This window comes from Pipistrellus kuhlii, unplaced genomic scaffold (assembly GCF_014108245.1).
Source record: "Pipistrellus kuhlii isolate mPipKuh1 unplaced genomic scaffold, mPipKuh1.p scaffold_m20_p_4, whole genome shotgun sequence".
Taxonomy (NCBI): domain Eukaryota; kingdom Metazoa; phylum Chordata; class Mammalia; order Chiroptera; family Vespertilionidae; genus Pipistrellus; species Pipistrellus kuhlii.
Window position 1 is genome coordinate 70108210 of NW_023425540.1, and position 18051 is coordinate 70126260.

At 50.1% G+C, this 18051-nt stretch overlaps 2 protein-coding genes and 1 long non-coding RNA gene across 7 annotated transcripts in view; 1 reads left to right on the forward strand and 2 right to left on the reverse strand.

The window, feature by feature from the left end:
* BUD31 (BUD31 homolog) lies at positions 1-5887 on the forward strand. 2 transcript variants are annotated; one of them, XM_036410060.2, is made up of 5 exons: positions 1-149; positions 2133-2254; positions 3714-3836; positions 4066-4232; positions 5642-5887. In XM_036410060.2, exons 2-5 carry the CDS (start codon positions 2161-2163, stop codon positions 5690-5692), a joined length of 435 nt encoding a protein of 144 aa, XP_036265953.1. In that variant the 5' UTR covers positions 1-149; positions 2133-2160; the 3' UTR covers positions 5693-5887. The 2 variants fall into 2 exon arrangements, with proteins under 2 accessions (XP_036265953.1, XP_036265954.1); XM_036410061.2 differs by lacking the exon at positions 1-149 and adding an exon at positions 1395-1505.
* LOC118703252 overlaps positions 5417-18051 on the reverse strand; it is a 17220-nt gene continuing 4585 nt past the window's right edge. Inside the window, exon 3 of the long non-coding RNA XR_004982965.2 lies at positions 5417-5567. This is a non-coding gene — a long non-coding RNA (uncharacterized LOC118703252). The remainder of the gene's footprint in view (positions 5568-18051) is intronic.
* The window catches only part of LOC118703226 (pentatricopeptide repeat-containing protein 1, mitochondrial), a 13925-nt gene continuing 1290 nt past the window's right edge, over positions 5417-18051 (reverse strand). For 3 of the 4 annotated variants that reach the window (XM_036409982.2, XM_045571626.1, XM_045571625.1), the window contains exons 2-9: positions 16972-17470; positions 15149-15289; positions 13921-14139; positions 13132-13233; positions 10450-11157; positions 9372-9488; positions 8458-8640; positions 5417-6443 (exon numbers count right to left, since the gene is read on the reverse strand). In XM_036409982.2, coding sequence (XP_036265875.1) covers positions 6261-6443; positions 8458-8640; positions 9372-9488; positions 10450-11157; positions 13132-13233; positions 13921-14139; positions 15149-15289; positions 16972-17448 — 2130 coding nt within the window. In that variant the 5' untranslated portion in view covers positions 17449-17470 and the 3' untranslated portion in view covers positions 5417-6260. The remainder of the gene's footprint in view (positions 6444-8457; positions 8641-9371; positions 9489-10449; positions 11158-13131; positions 13234-13920; positions 14140-15148; positions 15290-16971; positions 17471-18051) is intronic. The other variant, XM_045571627.1, reaches the window with a different exon arrangement.

Here is an 18051-nt window from a genome sequence, read left to right on the forward strand (position 1 = left end):
GGGCTCCGCGAGGACCTCATCCTGAAAGGATAACCTGGAAGCGGAAGTGGACGGGAACAGAAGCGACGGCTACTACGCCGCGGGCTGCTGTTGTTTCCCTGTCTTCTGCATCTCTGGGAGAGTGGCTCGGCTACCTGACAGCACTAGAGGTGGGTGTTTTTCTCTGTTCTCGAGTGTCTTGGTAAAGGCGGGCCGGGGATTGGAGGTCTGCGCTGGCCTAGAGGGCGTTCTGGGCGGCTGGACTGGGACGGGTTCGGGCCTCTGGAGATGGGGGTGAGTTACGGAGAGGCTGGGAGATTTGGGAGTTCTCTTGTTTCCATCCTCCCCCCTCTCCCCCCCTACACAAGCTTTTTTTTCTCTGCCAAGAACGTGTTTTGTTTTGTTTTTGTAAAAACCTACTTGTTCTTGTAAGCCCGGTTCAGATGCTGTCTTTGTGAACCTTTCCTCCAACTCTTGTTGTATCGTCTTCCCTCCTTTCTTCCGAAAGTCCTTCCACCTCCCGCCTCTGCCGAGCGCTGCTACTTCTCTTATACCTCCCGGCACCTCTTCTTGGTTTAGTTTATCTCCTACCCGTTACCTGCCTTGAGAGGCCTCCTCTTGACTCCCAGGCTGGGCCAGGGCCCTTGAATTTCCCCGGGTGATTGCAGAGCGGTTCTCCCGGCCGTTGGGCGCCGGGGCAGGAACCAGATGCCACCCTTCTTTAATTTCAAGTGTAGGAGAAACAAGTGCAAAGATCGCGGGTTTGGGAGTCCCGAGCTTCCAATCAGTCATACGCTGTCAGTTCCAGGCTGTGCGACCTTGACTTTAGTAAACCTTGTGGAGTTTAATTCCTGTGTGGTTGTTAGGGGAAATTCCAGAAAGGAAGCTGTGGGGTGTGGAGGGGGCTTTGTAAGCTGTCAAGGACTGGACAGAAGGGAGGGACTGAATGAATTTGGGAGAGGAGAATCTGCTTTGCTTAAAGGTAAGAAGTAGCCCTAACCGGTTTGGCTCAGTGGATAGAGCGTTGGCCTGCGGATTGAAGGGTCCCAGGTTCGATTCCGCTCAAGGGCATGTACCTTGGTTGCAGGCACATCCCCAGTAGGGGGTGTGCAGGAGGCAGCTGATCGATATTTCTCTCTCATTGATGTTTCTAACTCTCTAACCTTCTCCCTTCCTCTCTGTAAAAAAAAAAAAAAAATCAATATAAAATATATTTTTTAAAAAAGGTAAGAGGTAACTTGAATTCTCTTTGCTATCTAGTATATGCTATGAGGTTCGAAAATATTTCTTTACTATTTATTTACATTTGGGCTGGACTATTATATGACCTTTACATGATTTGCCTCTATGTAGTATGTTTGTTTAGTTTAAAAAGAGATGTTGACAAACCAGCTCACCCACTGCCCTCATTTTACAGATGAGACTGAATACCAGAGTGGGAATGTGACCTCCCCAAAGTCGCAGAGTAATTGATAGAGCTAGAAAAGAGAGATCTTTCAGTTACAGTCTTTGGAAGTAGCCTTGAGGTACTTTTATTTTACATGGCCTTTATCCCTTTTTTTTAAAATTATAAAATTAATTATTGTTTTTTTAGAGAGAGAGAGAGACATTGATATGAGAGACTTACATTGTATGTGCCTAGACCAGGGATTGAACTCACAACATAGATAGGTGCCCTGGCCGGGAATCAAGCCCGAGACCTGGTATGCAGGATGTGGCTCCAACCAACTTAGCCACAGAGGCCAGGGCTCCTTTTCCTTTTTAAACACTCATCCTCTCAGCTCCCTCAACCAGTTGTCACACTTTTTGTAATTGCCTTTTTACTTTCTATCTCCTTGCTAGAATGTCACCTTCTCAGGGACCGAGATTGTGTCTTATTCTTTGTTCTATGTTCCCAATATATTGTACAGGGACAGGCTAATAGTTGGTGTCAGTTAATGGTAACAGAAAGAAAAGAAAAAAAACACATTAAAAGCCAGGCATGTTACGTGCAGTTATAGTTCAGTCTTCACAATGACCCCATAAGTTCTATTATCCCCATTTTACAGATTAGATAACAGAGTTAGTGAAGCCAACACACACAGTGGAGGCTGGTGAAGGACCTTTTGGTGATCTGAGGCTCAGAAACTAATTCATTTAATTTTCCCTCCTAGATCTTTGCAAATTATCTTGTGGGGGAAAATGCCTAAAGTCAAGAGAAGCCGGAAGGCTCCCCCAGACGGCTGGGAGTTGATTGAACCAACACTGGATGAATTAGATCAAAAGATGAGAGAAGGTGAGTTGGGGAGTTCCTGTCTGGATCAGCTGCATCCAAGAGACAGGCTTAGATGTCTCTGTGGGCCAGGCTTAAATCAAAGGGAGAGGGTACTACTGTGGCCTCCAGACAGTGATTTGATTTGTTTGCTTACTAAGTCATAAGAGTGAAATAAGTGTCAGAAAGTAAGATAACACTAATGAAAGGGGCCTCAAGAAATTTTTGGGCCAATTTTAATATAAAAGTTTTAGGGAATATAGATCAAATAGTTTACCTATAATTACTATTTTGATTGGATATATATATTTTTAATAAGTTTTTATTGTTCATATTATTACAAATGTTCCTTTTTTTCCCCCCACCATTGCTCTCCTCCACCAGGTTCCCACCCCGCCCTCTGCCCTTTCCCCTCTCCCCATTGTCCTCATCCATAGGTGCACAGTTTATGTTCAGTCTCTTCCCATGCCCCCCCTCCCCCCTTTTCCCCAAGAATCGTCAGTTCACTCCCCTTCCATACCTCTGCTTCTATTATATTCAACAGTTACTATTGTTCATCAGATTTTTCTTTGTTTACTTTCTCTTCTGAAAGAACCCCCTTCAGCAATTCATATAATTCTGGTTTGGTGTTGATGAACTCCTTTAGCTTTTGTTTATTAGTGAAGCTCTTTATCTGACCTTCGATTCTGAGTGATAGCTTTGCTGGGTAGATTATACCACATTAAGAGTAAAAACACTTTACGAGTGCTTAACTAATTTCCCTTGTGATGAAATATTTACAACTTTAACTTTATCGTCACATGTTCTTTGAACTCGAGAAAAAGCAGCATATAACTGACCACGTCCCAAAGCGGGTTCAGGTAGGACTATTCCTGTCTGTCTAGATCGGGGCCAGTGAGATCTTTATATGTATCGCACGTGCGCGAGTCAGCGTTTACGGTACTTTTAAGTTGCCAGTGTGCGTCATATGTACTGGTCGGATGGTTGGTCACTCAGTCTTTTATATATATATATATAGGTTGTATTCCATTGATGGTTTACATTTTATCTGTTTATTAGTTGATGGACACTGGAATTGTTCCTACTTTGTGGCTATTGTGAATAATGCTTCTGTGAACATTCACATAAAAGTTTTTGTGTGCATGTGTGTTTGATTCTCTTCGGTATATACGTACTCAGGAGTAGAATTGCTAAGTCATATGGTAACTCTGTTTATCTTCCTAAGGAACTGCCAGATTGTTTTCCAACCAGGCTGCACTAGTTTACATTCCCAGCAGCAGCATGTGAGGATCCCGATTTCTCCACATCCTCACTACTTTTTGTCTTTTTTTAATTGTTCCTCATTTTTTATTGTAGCTACCCTAGTGGGTATAAAGTAGGATTTCTTCGTTATACCTGCTTATTTAAAAACAAAACACACCACTATATCCTGTGCAGAGTAACCCTGCTTGTCAAAATAAATCAAACACCTTTTTCTCCCCAGCTGAAACAGAACCTCATGAGGGAAAGAGGAAAGTGGAGTCTCTGTGGCCTATCTTCAGGATCCACCACCAGAAAACCCGCTATATTTTTGACCTCTTCTATAAGCGGAAAGCCATAAGCAGAGGTAATTGACTAGATTCTCTCTTAGCCTTTCTAACTTGAGTAGCTTTGAGACTTATTTAAGTAATGGCTCTATTATAGCAACCTCAGCAAGTTTCATGATTTTTCTTACCACTAAAAAATGGGGTGGGGGCAATGTTGGATATTCTATTTAACGAAGAGTAGTGATGGGCCAGGGGTAGGGCAAGCTTTGTATACCATGATTTGATGCCCTTTTCTGATCTTTTTGACAGAACTATATGAATATTGTATTAGAGAAGGCTATGCAGACAAAAACCTGATTGCAAAGTGGAAAAAGCAGGGTTATGAAAACTTATGCTGCCTGCGGTGCATCCAGACACGAGACACCAATTTTGGGACGAATTGCATTTGCCGGGTTCCCAAAAGCAAGCTGGAAGTGGTAATGTCTATCCCTATAATGAGTGACTATTGTATTTGATGTCACTTTCATTTCAGAATTCTGTCCTAGTTGACACCAAGAGCTTATACTTTTGGGGGGCTGGAAATAATTTGGTTGCTGGATGTCCTGCTGGCCATTCCCTCCCACCCCCATCCTCGATTCAGGAAGCCATCTAGGCAGTTTGGCAGTAATTGTATTTGCTTTGTCTGGGGGCAGTCTTAACTCCATCTTGGAGCAAGTTATTGAATTCCTCGCTTACAAAATGGGAGTAATAACACCTGCTTTATGGTGGTTGGGAGGACAGAGTCAGGGAAGGGTGAGCCAGTCAGTAGTACTCACTCTTCAGCTGTTATTTTCCAGGCCTCGGCACTTCAATTACACTATTTCTTCTGTCAGAACTTTTGAATTCCAAACCTCAGAAATAGTGCTGGTATGCAGTAACTGAGCTGAGAGCACAAGCCCCTCTGAAATGGGGCTACAGGAGACAGAGGAGTTACTGGGATGTTGGCCATTATGGCCTTTGAATGCAGCCCCTTAGCTGACAGTTGTGGGTCCAGTTGGGAACTGAATCCAGATTTTTCGCCTTCTGGGTTGGTCTTCCACAGTCACTACAGGGACCTTTACTCTGCAGACCAGTTACAGTTTGTAGTTTCAGCTCTGGGCCAGGGCTTTAGATTAGTAGGCAGCTGTCTCCCTGAGTCGTCTGGAAAGTCAAAGGAACAGCATTCTGAGCAGTGGAAAGTGAACGAGGGCTGCCTCCCCAAGGGAAGGTTCTGGGTGTTAGTTTTCTGGGGGTAGAGCGGCAGGAGTCCCTATCCACCAGATTGCATGTCAGTGTCTGCCCCAGCCTTATGGCCAGAACAGAGCCTGCTTTGGATTTAGTTTGGCTTCACCATCAGATTGTATTTGCTTAGGTAAGGATCTTACTCCAAAAAGAGGGGGGAAAATATAACCACTGCTTTGAGGTCTTCTGTCTACTGGTCAGGCCCCTGGCCTGGGAGAAAAGACTTGTGCTGCTGTACAGAATACCATTCTCTCCCCATGGCCTACTGGAAGGTTCCCCAGCCCAGAGGACCCGAGACCCCTGAACAGTAGGAATCCTACTCTCTCTCCCCCCCCCCTCCCCAGCTTATAGGGTACGTCATGCTCACTTTGCAGATTAACAAGAGTCACACAGATTTTCCCCCAAATGTGTTTAATTAGCTTAAATTAAAAGTACAATGAGTTGTAACTTCAGTGTCAACAGCAGCTGTTTCCATTTTCACGCGGGAACTGAATTTTTGTCATCCAGAACTGTCATAGAGGAGTTTCTGAGGAGTGCCCTATAGCGAGTGACTACATGTGTGGGTGGTGGGGGGTTGGGGTGCGGCATATGGTTGGGTGCAGTGTCTCTCTGTCTTCTGTTGCAGGGCCGGATCATTGAGTGCACACACTGCGGCTGCCGGGGCTGCTCGGGCTGAGGCCCTTGGGCCCTGACCCCTTTGCACCCAGGACTTTGGACTTCTCAGGTTTCTGCCTGTCGTGACACCCCCCCTTTCTGATAGCAGCTCTTCTGGCAGAGCAGTGCCACAGGACCGAGTTGGAGCATGGTCTCTGTGTGTGAAGGCTTTGATGTTCATCAGCTGTGATTTGTAGAAATAAAACTTTTAAACCTTGAGGCCCTGCAATAGTTCTTTACAGAGCCCAGTGGGAGAGCACCAGGGCCACTGGGACTCAATCCTGACCACCTCATGTGACCATGATCAAGTTCACTGGGGAAGACAGCCTCAGGTGAGGATGGCCTGAGATGATGGGCCAAAGTGGCCCAACCCATGCTGGGATCCTGTCAGGCACCCTGGGCCCAGCATTTATCTTTATACAAAATGCTGCAATTCTTACTCTGGCCAGTCCTTGTCCTCATGCTTGAGGCTACACCAGCATGTTCATGTGTCTTTACTACAAAAGGGACTCCTGAAGTTCCCACAAAGCACTGTGAGGCTGTGCACTTTGTGCCAGTTCTGCTGGATAGAGATCCCCTGGGCCTCCTCATCACCTGCCCCCATGGCCTCTGTCCACATCAGCCTCACAGACAGGGGCTTGGTCCCCGCTGGGCTTGGTCCGGAACTTCTGCCATGGGTGGGGGGCTTCCTCTGCGGGCATCATTTTCAGCCACTGCTTATAATAAGCTCGAAAGCCATCAATCTTCTCCAAGTAGGTGTTTTTCCCTTTGTACTGTAATTGAAAAGCATGGATTCGAGGATTCAGAGGAGCCACAATTAGAATCACTGCATCACTACCTACAGCTAATCTCAAACCACAGCAGCTGGCTCAGGCCTCAGGGAAGCTGTGGAAAGGAGAGGGCACAAAAGCTGTTGATAATACCCGAGTATAATGTAGAAAAGCAAAGTTGCTATACCATAAGGCTGACTCAAATCCCCATCTGCTAACAGCCCTTCCTAAATATGTGTTGTTCTATACTCAAGGATGTTACTCCAGCCCCTAGCTAGAATCGCTAGGTCCCACCAACTCTACCTCCACAGTCTGCGCAGCGCTGCTACCTCTGCACAGCCACTGCCCCCTGGTGACTGTCATCAGCACTGCTGCAGTGGCCTCCACAGAGGGGGAGAAATGAGGTGTACCAGGCAGATACCAAAAGAGGGCTGGTGGAGGAATAGACAAACAAAAGTACCAGAGATATACTTAGCACATGATGATAAAAGAGTTGATTGAAAAGATTTAACTATTCTAAACTTGTATGTATCTAATGTAGCCTGAAAGTACATAAAGTAAAACCTTTTCAATCACAAACAGAAATAAGTCCACTCTCATAAGGCAGTATGAATGTATGATTTCAATACAATTAAGCTTTAAGTACTTAGGTCTGGGGACTGCTGACAACCTTAGTGGGCCCTACACCACAGGGTGAAGAGACAACCTACTTACTAGATATGGGCAACATGCAACCAACAAAGCTAGTATCCAGAATATATAAAGAACTCAGAAATCGATGAAACTAAACAACAACAAAAGACTAAACCAACTGTTCAAAAGCACACAGCTTTGTCCTCTTCCTGGCATACTCTTCACTGCTATCACTAATTCTTCCTGAACCTTCAATGGCACTCAAGCATTGCACCTGCACAGCTGTCCTTGACCCCATGCCTCCATGGTGGAGCTTGGTGTGTCCTTGCCAACTTTTCTCCCTACCCATTGGGATGGTGCTTCTCCAGGCTAAATCTGGCACACAGTCTGCCTCAGTAGGCCTAAAATCTGAACCCTCATATTCTGATATCCTCAGAACGGCAGACAGAAATGGCCGTTACAGAACAGAGTCTATCACTGTCCTACTGCCGTCCCCTTTCACTTGACAATAGTCCAACTGGGTACAGGCAGAGGGCAGGCACTAGGGATCCAGGTGAGCAAGGCAGAGACAGTCTCCACCTCTAAGGGCTTATAATTTCATGAAGGTGAGAGTCACACATCTAGTATAAGCTGTGAAACATGGTGAAAAGAAATAGTGCTTTATGTAATGAGAAGGGAGGCAGCTGAGTATCCTCTGAGAAAGAGCCTCTTACACATAATGAGATGGAGCTAGGTATGTGAAAAAGCAGAGGGAGTATATTTAAGGCAGAGAGAATGAAAAGCCTGAGGTAGGAAAAAGGCTAGTGCTACCTAGAAAAGACAAGTACAATTGGACTGGCAGTGAACAAAGGGGAGAGTGGCCTGAGATGAAAACCACGTGGAAGAGGGACTTGCAAGCTGTGGCCTAAGGCAGTGGTCAGCAAACTCATTAGTCAACAGAGCCAAATATCAACAGTACAGCGATTGAAATTTCTTTTGAGAGCCAAATTTTTAAAACTTAAACTTATACCGTTTCCCTGAAAATAAGACATGTCTTATATTAATTTTTTCTCCCAAAGTTGCACTGTTATTTTCAGGGGATGTCTTATCTTTCCATGCACTAGGTCTTATTTTCGGAGGATGTCTTATTTTCGGGGAAACACAGTAGATAGGTGCATTGTTATTAACTTAATTAGGGTACTCCTAAGCTTGGCCTTTAAAGAGCTACATGTGGCTCGCGAGCCACAATTTGCCGACCACTGGCCTAAGGAGTTAGGGATTTTTCCTAAGGGTAGCCACTGACAACTTAAAGCAAGGAAATACCAATCCCAGAAGGCCAGAACCAGGGGTGGGGAGTAGCCCTGGCTAAGGTGACCACGGGCACATTAGAGCTTGGGGCACATACCCGGTCAAAGGTGGGTGGGTACTGGGCTGCAAACTCCAGTTGGCGGATGATGACTTCATTCACTGGGACTCTGTTCTGCCTCATGTCCTTCAGGATGTTGATGAGATAAGTGTAGTCCAGCTTCTTGAGGGCCGCATTGATGAGGGTGCTGTAGATGTGGGTGTTGGGGGTCATCTGGGACTTCTGGGACATCACAGACATACAATCAGCGAGAAGATGGTGATTGTCGGGGGAAAAGCCTGCTGCATATTCAACTTGGTGAGTTACCCTGCCAGTTAAGCCTGCTCTGCAGACTAGTGATCAGGGACAAGAAGGGCAGAACCTTGTAGCACAGGTTCCAAAAGGAAAGCACAGATGCCCCACTCTGTGGCTCCATCCCTTATGGCTAAGTACCTTACCCTCTCAGTCCTGAAGAACGTGGAGAGAGAATATTGCTCTCAGAGATCAATGGACTCAGGCAGTAAACCATGGGCAGGAGGCCACCTCCTCAGTTCTTGGCTGTGGGTTTACTAGATCCTGAGCCCCCACCCAAGAATTCTACATCCCTCTCTCTATCCTCCAAAGTGTTCGGGCCAAGCCCTATCCCCACTCCTCAATCTCACCCCGCTGCCACCGCTTTCAAGATTGTAACATCCCTGCTCTCAATGCCCATTCCTGCAGCAGCTCACCGAAGTCTACTCTCTCCCATATTGGGCCAATGATCATTCTACACTTGAAGCTAGAATGACCCCACTCTCCCTGCCCCCATCCCCACAATTTATTCTATCCAACCAGCTCCCCATAATTCAGCTTTCTATAAGGACACCTTGCAGAGGTTTGGGAGGACCCCATCTTCCCCCCGACCCAGATTTCCTCCTGAGTACCTCCAGTGCTCCTCAGCACCATGGGTCCTGCCCAGGCCTGGGCTCACTCACCTTCATGTCTGCCAGCAACTGCAGACCATCCTGTGGTTTACGGCACCCAATGGCCAAATTGCAGAATGTCTGGACGTTAGGGACAATTCTCCTCTTTGCCAGGACTGGCAGCAGTGCCTACGGGAATAGACATGGCATCACCGTAAGCTGTACCCCACCAACCCGAGCAAAAGCTGTCTGTCGAAGCCCTTGGCTGGATGCTGGAGACAGGAGAGGTAGAGCTTTGCTCCAAGGCCTCAGGCTCCCTCTGCTGGCCACGTTGGGCACTGGCCTCAGCTCATTATTCAAGGGCCCAGGGTCCTGTGTAGCCACCTCCCAAGAATTCAGCTGTTTTTCAAGTCCACCTCGCATTCTAGCTTGCCTGTCTCCAATATGCCGTCCTTCTCCCTGAATGCCCTTCATATTCCTGTCTCTCTCTACTCTTGGCCATCCATCCCTGCACTTGGGCTTCCAATGTCCATGGAGTGCCAGAGGCCTTAGGGGCGCATGGTCCAGGGAGGGAGATGCCAACAACAGCGTGGCAAGTGCTGGCTGACCCAGAGAAGGTCCTGCAGAGGGGCTCTATCATATGTCGCTTCTCTGGAGAAAGGTGCATTCTGCACTGTGAGCCCAATACAGAGGCTGTGTCTTCGTCATCTTTGATGTTCACAGGTGCACAGATAGTACTCTGCAAAAAAAGGCATCACATAGAAACATGCCATATGAACGGAGGGCCCAGTGTCCTCATCAGTGGAGTGGGTGTGGTCAGTAAAGAAACAAATGGATGTGAAGTCTTAGAACAGCATCTGGCACAGAGCAAGAGTGAGTCAGTGAGGTGGGGCGGCTGAAGGGTAGGGATACTCAGGAGCCACCAGCCACCAATCTGTGAGCTCCTTGAAGAGGGCTGAGAAGGTAGCTCGCTCGATTCCCAGCTTTTCACCTGAGCCCATGCCCAGAACAAGGGCTCTGGACAGTCTGCCCACTGACTGGAAATGGATGACACAGCTGGCAGGGAACACAGTCCCACAGCTGGAAGGTCCGAGGAGGGAAGGGGAAGGAGGGCTCCAGAGCAGAGTCCCGTGCCTGCCTCCACACTCACCTTTGCCCCCTCCAGATCACCCAGCTTGCTCTTCTTCCTCATCAGAGTGTTGAAGAATGTCACATCGGCCTCCACCTGGTATGTGTCCAGGACAGTCAGCAGTGAGGATTCTGCGGGGCTCCCAGGATCTACCACCTCGGCCAGAAGCGTGAGGGTCTTGATGTCAGGCCGGAGTCCGTGCTCTGCCATCTTGCCCAGGAAGCCCTCCAGGCCCCCCATCAAAGCCAGCCTGTCTGCCGACGTGGTCACGGTCCCAAAGGAGACCACAGCCGGGGGGACCGGCCCCAGGGTCAGGAGGTTAGTCTCCAGCTCCCGGGGAGGCGGCTCTGAGACCACAGAGGCAAGGGCCACGGTGTGGTCAGGATCCACTTTGGTTTCCATCTCAGGCTGGGCTTTGCTGGGGACTCTGGCCTCCTGAGGCTCTGGAGGCCTCTCAAGTGCCTGAGAAGGTTCCAGGAACAGCTGTCTCTCCAGGGTGTCCACGTGCAGCGTGGCTGGCATGCTGTCAGCCATCCCAGCCTGGGCTTTCCTCCTTGCCTGCCGCCCTCCTGCCCGGGGCTGGAGCAGCACCATCTCTTCCCTGGGTCTCAGGAGCAGCGCGGAGGCTACTGCTGGGTCCCCCAGGCCGCAGTCCCGAGCTGCCCCCAACAGCAGGTTGTAGCCATGCCGGCTTGGCCGGAGCCCCAGGCTCAGCATCTGCCTCCACACCTGCCAGGGAGAGACAGGCCTCAGCTCCAGGCTCCCGCTCAGGGAGAAGGCACTGAGCCAGCAACCAGCTGGCAAACACAAAGGGTGCAGGAAGGACCGAGTATGACTCCACTCCAGGCTCTGGGCAAGAACCTGCGAACTCTATGGGAAACTTCAGGGGAGTATCACTCCTTCCCTCTAGCTCACCCCAAAACTGTTCTGTTTCATCCTTTTGCCCTCTCTCAGGGTCCCCGTACCAGGGAACAGACTTCTCCCTCGGCCTCTGCCCACCTCTGTACTCCCTTGGGGGTGGACGGCTAGAGAGGCTAAGTTATGGAAGAGTCTAGGCTGACTTAAGGATTGGATTCAGCTGCACTCCCTGAGTGCCTACTGTGTGCCTTGCCCCAGGCAGCTTTCTCACACTTGAGAGCATAAGGCAGGTGTGGGTGGTGGAGGACTTAGCGAGGTTGTGGGCCTAGGCAGCCACATTTCCTCTTGAAATGAGCTCATTTTCATCCCCCCAGCACAGGGTCTAGTATGCTGTGTGTTCTCCAAAAAGCTGGGATGTCTGGGTGACTGATACCAAGAGGGCACCACATGGGCTCCAGGCATCACTTGTGCTCAGGAGAAAGCCACACACACTCAGGCAGAAGCTCTGACTTCTGCCCTCACCAGGGACCACTGTGCAGCCCCCAACAGCAGGAGCTGGGCAGGCCCAGATGGGCACATCTATCAAGAAAGTTGCTATCCACCAGGCAGGAGGGCAAGGGTCTTAGGAGGGCAAGGGTCTTGGCAGGCACCTCCTCAGGGAACGATGACAGACTGAGCTGCAGCAGGGACACAGACCCTATCCCATGGTGGCAGGATTCTGACTCTAGAGTCAGACAAACCTCAGTTCCAGTCCCAGTTCCACTGCTTAGTGGTTGAGGGACCTAAGACAAGTTACATAAGGAGCCTCAGTTTCCTTATCTGTAAAACGAGGCTCCTGGTGCCTACCTCAAGCAGTTTAATAAGTGCAAGACACTGAGCATAGCTGTTAGTGTTCCAGACTGTTTCTAACCAGAACAGATCTAGGCCAAGGAGAGGGAAGAACCAGGCCTTGGTTGGTTTTCACTATAAAGCTTGCTGATGGCCAGAGGATGGCCGGTGGACACTCCTTCCAGCGAGTCTGCATGGGGGGGGGGGGGGGGGGCACGTGCGGCAAGCATTTGGTCCAAGGCAGTCTCAGATCACTCGGGCCTGAACTCCGTGTGCACCAATTGCCTGGAGAGCCTGTGAAATGCTGATCTGGATGCAGTGTGTGTGTGTTATGGGGGGGGGGGGGGGGGGAGTGAAAGCGGGGGTCTGTGACCCTGGCAAGTCCCAGATAAGGTTGATGCTGCTGGTCTGAGGGCTACCCTTGAAGTAGGAGGGCTCTAGGTGAGCTGCCAGTCCTTCTCCTCCTGGAGGAGCTAGAACAGCTATGGTACCACTGCTAATACTGCCTACCCAGGTGAGGAGTGGAGTTCCTCCTGGGAATCCAAGGTGAGATTAGAGCAGCATGTCTCAATGTTGTCTGTGAGATCTCCCAGAACTACATGCAACTCCTGGAGTTCCCCTGCAGAGAGGCTGAGGGGTGGCTGTGGGATTTGATTGAGCAAGTACCCCAAGCTGATGAGCTGCAAGGACCATACGCTTGGTAGATGCAGGCCGGCTGCACAGAAGGCAGCCGAGCAGAGTAGGAGACCATGAGCTGGCTGTGCCCTCACTCTCAGCAGCCATGCCACCCCTGCCTCCTAGGGCCTCCTCTCCCTGCCATCTGTACAATGAGGTGGGGCAGGGAGCACTGTGCTCTGGGAAGACCAAAATATGGCAAATATAAAAACACCAGCCCAGGGCAGTAGCAGGAGCTCAAGAAATGCATGAAGGATCAATGTTTGCACCGGACACAGAGGCATGGAGCCGGGGTGGGGTGGGGGTGGGGGGCACGACACAAGAGAGGCAGGAAGGACAGACCTGCAGGGCATATCGGAAGCCTGTCTTCTTGTCCTGGATGCAGCTCACGAGCAAGTAACTGAAGGTCTCCTCTGTGACCGCATGTCCTTTTTGAACAATTTCCTAGGGAGGGGATAGGAGGTCCTGTTGGGAACCTGTGGCAGAGCCCAGACCCGCCCTCTGGGTCTGGCTCAGGACAGACATTCCTGGGGCAGGCCCAAGTCTGCACACTGTGAAGAGGTGGAGCCTGAATCCAGCTGCTGACTCAGAACCAGCTCCTGAGCTGAGCTGTCCAACTGCTGCCTGCACTTCCTCCTCCTCCCTCTCCCAGCTGCTCCTCTCACTTCTGTGCACCCCTCTGCAAAGAACACCCCAGTGGTCACTTTTAGCCCCTGTACTGGAAATTGAATTGCACACCCCATAATTCTGCCTCTCCAGCAGGGCAGGCTTTCTCAAGGTAACCGACCAGGACTGACCAAAGGCTGCTCGGTGCCTGGACAGTTCTTCTGGTCCCCTAACCTGGAACGGGCAGGTGGGACCTTGTTCTGTGTGGGGAGAAAAGCAGTCAAGTCACTCTGGGTAGAAGGTAAGAACAGAGAGAGAAATGCCTGAGGGAAGAGTGTGAGGACTAGGCTGCCAAGGGCAGGCTGAGCCCTGACACCGCCCTGGTTCTCCTGAGGTTTGGTTGTGGTGACCTAGAGCCTTCCCTGCTTCCCATAAGGCTGTTTCAGCGTGAACTCACACCTATCCCACTTCCTTGCAAGCTGAGCAAGCACACCTATCACCCGCAGGGAGGAAGGACATCCCCACCTTGAACACATCAAGGCACATCCTGATGTCTGCACACTTGGCGGTCACCTTCAGCAAGGCGTGATATGTTTTCAAGTTGAGCTGGAAGTTTCGGGCCTGGAGCTGCTGCCGTAGCTTTAGGGCACTCTGCAGAGCGGAGTCCTTCCAGGGGGACTCGGCGCAGACATTGAACAGGGCTGTATAGGTGGCATCGCAGGGCTCCAGGCCCCGCTTTTTCATCTGTGGAGAAGGGGAGAAACTCAGGTAGCTCTAGGATCAGCTGGACACACCGGCGACAGGAACCCAAAGGACACTAGAGGGGACTCCGTTACTGCATTGAACAGGCCTGGGAGCGGGCCTGCGCGAAGGCAGAGCTGAGTGACACATCGGCTTTCCAAACCCAACTCAGCCAGAGGGACTCTGAGAACTGATCCTGCATCCGTTACACCAACGACCCTCCCCGGGGTGCTCATCAGCTCACCCGCAGCCTGAGGTGCTTTAAGCAGGGTCTTCCTGACGCTCTCACCCTCCCGCCAACCAGGTCACCCTGGCTGTTAAGGGGCCTGGGATGGCTCTACTCTGGGAAAGGGTGGGAGGTAGCAATCAAAGCCCCACTGCAATGCTTCCTAACTGAACCGTGTGGGCAGGTTAGGAAAGCTGCTGTCACCCTGAAAAGGTTGGGTAGAAGAGACCCCCAGACCAGCACCGGCCAGACTACAGCACGTTTCAGGGGCCCCACCCCCACTACTCAGAACTGTCAAGACCGTGAAAAACAAGGACCCTCAGAAAACGTCACAGATTGAAGGAGCCAGTATGAGAACCTGGGCTGGATCAGGAACAGAAAGAAGGTCATCAGTGGTGAATGTAAAGTAAAACCATGTTCCAAGAGAATAAAAGCCCTTTTCAAAGGACCAACTTTGAAAACATAAAAAAGGGACCGATTTTGAAAGAAAGGTGCACGTGTGAGCGGGAGTGTTCGCTGGTGGTGGTGGTGGTGAGAGAAAAGGAACACAAACAAACGAGGCAAGGGAAAAAGAAGAGGCCGATGCTGGAGGGCTTCCCACGTGATCTCATGGAATTACCCGAGATCACCTCCATTTACAGACGATGAACCTGAGGCCAAGGTTAAATCATCTGCCCAGAGTCGTGCGCTAGCAGGCGACACATTCAGAATCAGCACCCAGCTTTTTGGTCCCTAAACCCATGCTCTTTAGAGTCCTGCCCCTGCCCCCCGCATACCCGCACTCACATCATTGTAGAGCCGGAAAGCCTTCTTCAGGTAGCCAGCCCGCCCACAGCCCCCAATCAGCACCGTGTAGTTGCACTCAAGGGGCTGGAGTCGCTCCTCCTTCAGCATCTGCCTCTCAAACAGGTCCAGGGCCTCAACCAGCTGGGGGAGGAAGAAGGAAACAATGAAGGGGGTTCAGGGTGGCCTCAGAGACCCTCAGCAGAGAGAGGGAGCTTGAAATTGTGCGAACCTCCCTGAGCCCAAGACCAGACCCGTCCAGGAGCTAAACACCCGCCATGGGCCTCTGCACCAGCCTCTTGGTCCCTGTGCTCTGCAGCACAGGAGCTCTGTGCAGCCAGGAAGGAAAGCCCCCTGGACTCCCACCACCTATGGAAACTCTGCACCCCGCTCCGACAGCCTCCTTAGATGGTGTAGGGCGACAGCCGCGAGTGACCAGCTTCCTCCAATCGCACACTCCCTTGGCCCAACCCCACCCCTAAGCCATTCCCCTTTAAATCCTTGGCTCACTCCTTTACTCCTTATTTTTCCATCCATTATTTCAACCAGTAGTTACTGAGTCCTCTATGCCAGGCAAGATCTATTTGCTGGGGATACAGCTGAGAACCAGAGGGAGCTCCCTCCTGTTCATCTTCTAGTTTGAAAAGACAGACACCAAATGAGATAACCAAATGAGAAAAATATACAGTAGGTCGAGTGGTGACAGGTGCTATGGGCAAAAATGAAACAGTAAGTGCCAGAGGGTGTGGGAGGTTCAGTTTAGATACGATAGCCAAGCAGGGCCTCAGCAGGTGACGGGTAAGCAAAGATCTGAAGGAGGCGAGGGAAGAAGCCCATGTCTATCTGAGGGAACAGCCAGAGCCTGGGAGTTGGGGGGCTCAGCAGGTAAGTGGAGAGATAGAGGGGGGGTGGCGGCAGATCTTGCAGGCTTCATAAGCCGTTGTGAGGACTCTGCTTCTCTTTATTTCTCAACTTTTCATGACAAAAACTTTCAAAAGAACACAAAATGGAGAACAGTGTTAACTACAATGATTAACGTTTGGCCAATCTTATTTCATCTATACTCTGCACTCCCACTATAAACAGAATTTTTAAAAGCAAAGTCTAGACATCCTATCATTGCATTCATAAAATCTTCAATACATACCTGTAAGAGAACTTTATACATAAACAGAATGTCATTATCGATACCTAAGAAAGGAAACATCTTCAGTGTCGGTGAATATATTAGGAGTTTTGGAGGGAGGAGTAACAGAAACTGCTTTCTGCTTCAACAGGACAGAGCTGGCATCCAGGCAGGAGATGGAAAGAGTGGCGGGGAGACCTGGGACAGGTGTCAGGGGGCACAGAGAAGGCTAGGCTTCGGCGTTCAGCAGCAATGTTGTGAGAAGTGTTAGGATTAGCAACCTTTAGAAGTTCGAGCTGGGAGAGAAAGGGAAGCGTTAGAAATGACCTAAAGTCACTTTGCCTGGGCAGATGGAATAATGGGGCTGCCATTTAGTGAGATGAAGAAAGCGTAGGAAAAACAAGGTTGGGAATGAAAATTTCAGGTCAGTGTGGGTAAGCGTAAGGGAGATGCTGAGGAGGTAGCTGGATACACGGATCGGGAGCCCACGAGAAGGCGGGCTGCGGTGAGGAGGGGGCACTGAAAGCAAGGAGGCTGGTGGGTCACCTGGTACAGCGCCCAGGGTGAGTGAAGACCGAGGAGAAGAGAGCCCTGAGCGCCCAAACCTTTGGGACTGAAAAGGGAGGGCAGGCCCTCGCACGAGAAAACAGCTACCAGGGAGGTAAGAGCCAGGAGCAGCAGAATCCAAAGGGGCCCTCACCTTCCCTTCCTTGATCAGGTGTTTGCACTGAAAGAAGTACCAGTAAGGGGTGTTTCTTCGGCCCTGCCACGATTTTGGCTCCGGCTCCCTTTCATCATCTTCTTCGTCTTGCTCCCTGAGCCGCAGGTTATACAACTGGGGCGTCGATTTGCGGAACATTCTCCGGGAGGAGTACTTATCCGAGAGAGTCCCAAAACTCTCTTCCTCCTCTTCCTGCTGGGCGGGCCTGGGGCTGGGCTGGCTGGGGTCAGAGCTGAGGCTGCGTATGTTCTTCTGGCCGCCCGGGCTGAGGGGCAGCGGAGAGAGGGAGCTGCTGAAGGCTGCTGGGACCGGCCCCGTCAGCCTCACGGACTTCAGCCACGCAGGCCCTTCTCTGCCTCCTGCCCACCGGCCTCTGAGAGGGCCAAGGTGTTGCAGGAGGGACAGTCCCGGGGGGCGGGGGCTGGAGAAGAGCCGGGCAAGTCTCATCAGGTCCATCTCTGGCTTTTACCTCCAGGGCCTGGCATAGATCAGAAAAATAATGAAATCAACTCAGGTCCCAAAAAGGCAGAAAGAAGACAGAGAAGTGGTTGATAAAATATTAACATTTTAGATACACTGGGCTAAAGAAATTCTAACATTAATTTCACAGTTTCTTTTCATTTTCTTTAATGTGGTCACTTGAACATTTAAAATTACATATGCGCTCACACTATATTGTTATTGGACAGCGCTAGGCTAGAGGTCCTGCTTTGCATACCTGAAACTCTTTCATAAAAAATATCAAAGCCCTAGCTGGTTTAGCTCAGTGGATAGAGCAACGGCCTGCGGACTCAAGGGTCCCAGGTTCCATTCCAGACAAAGGCATGTGCCTTGGTTGCAGGCACATCCCCAGTGGGGAGTGTGCAGGAGGCGGCTGATCGATGTTTCTCTCTCATCGATGTTTCTAACTCTCTATCCCTCTCCCTTCCTCTCTGTAAAAAAATCAATAAAATATATTTTTTTAAATAAATAAAGATATTTAAAAAAAATAATAATAACCAGCATGAAAAAATGTTAAGGTCTCATTATATCAGATGAGCAATGGAAAGACTTCGGAGG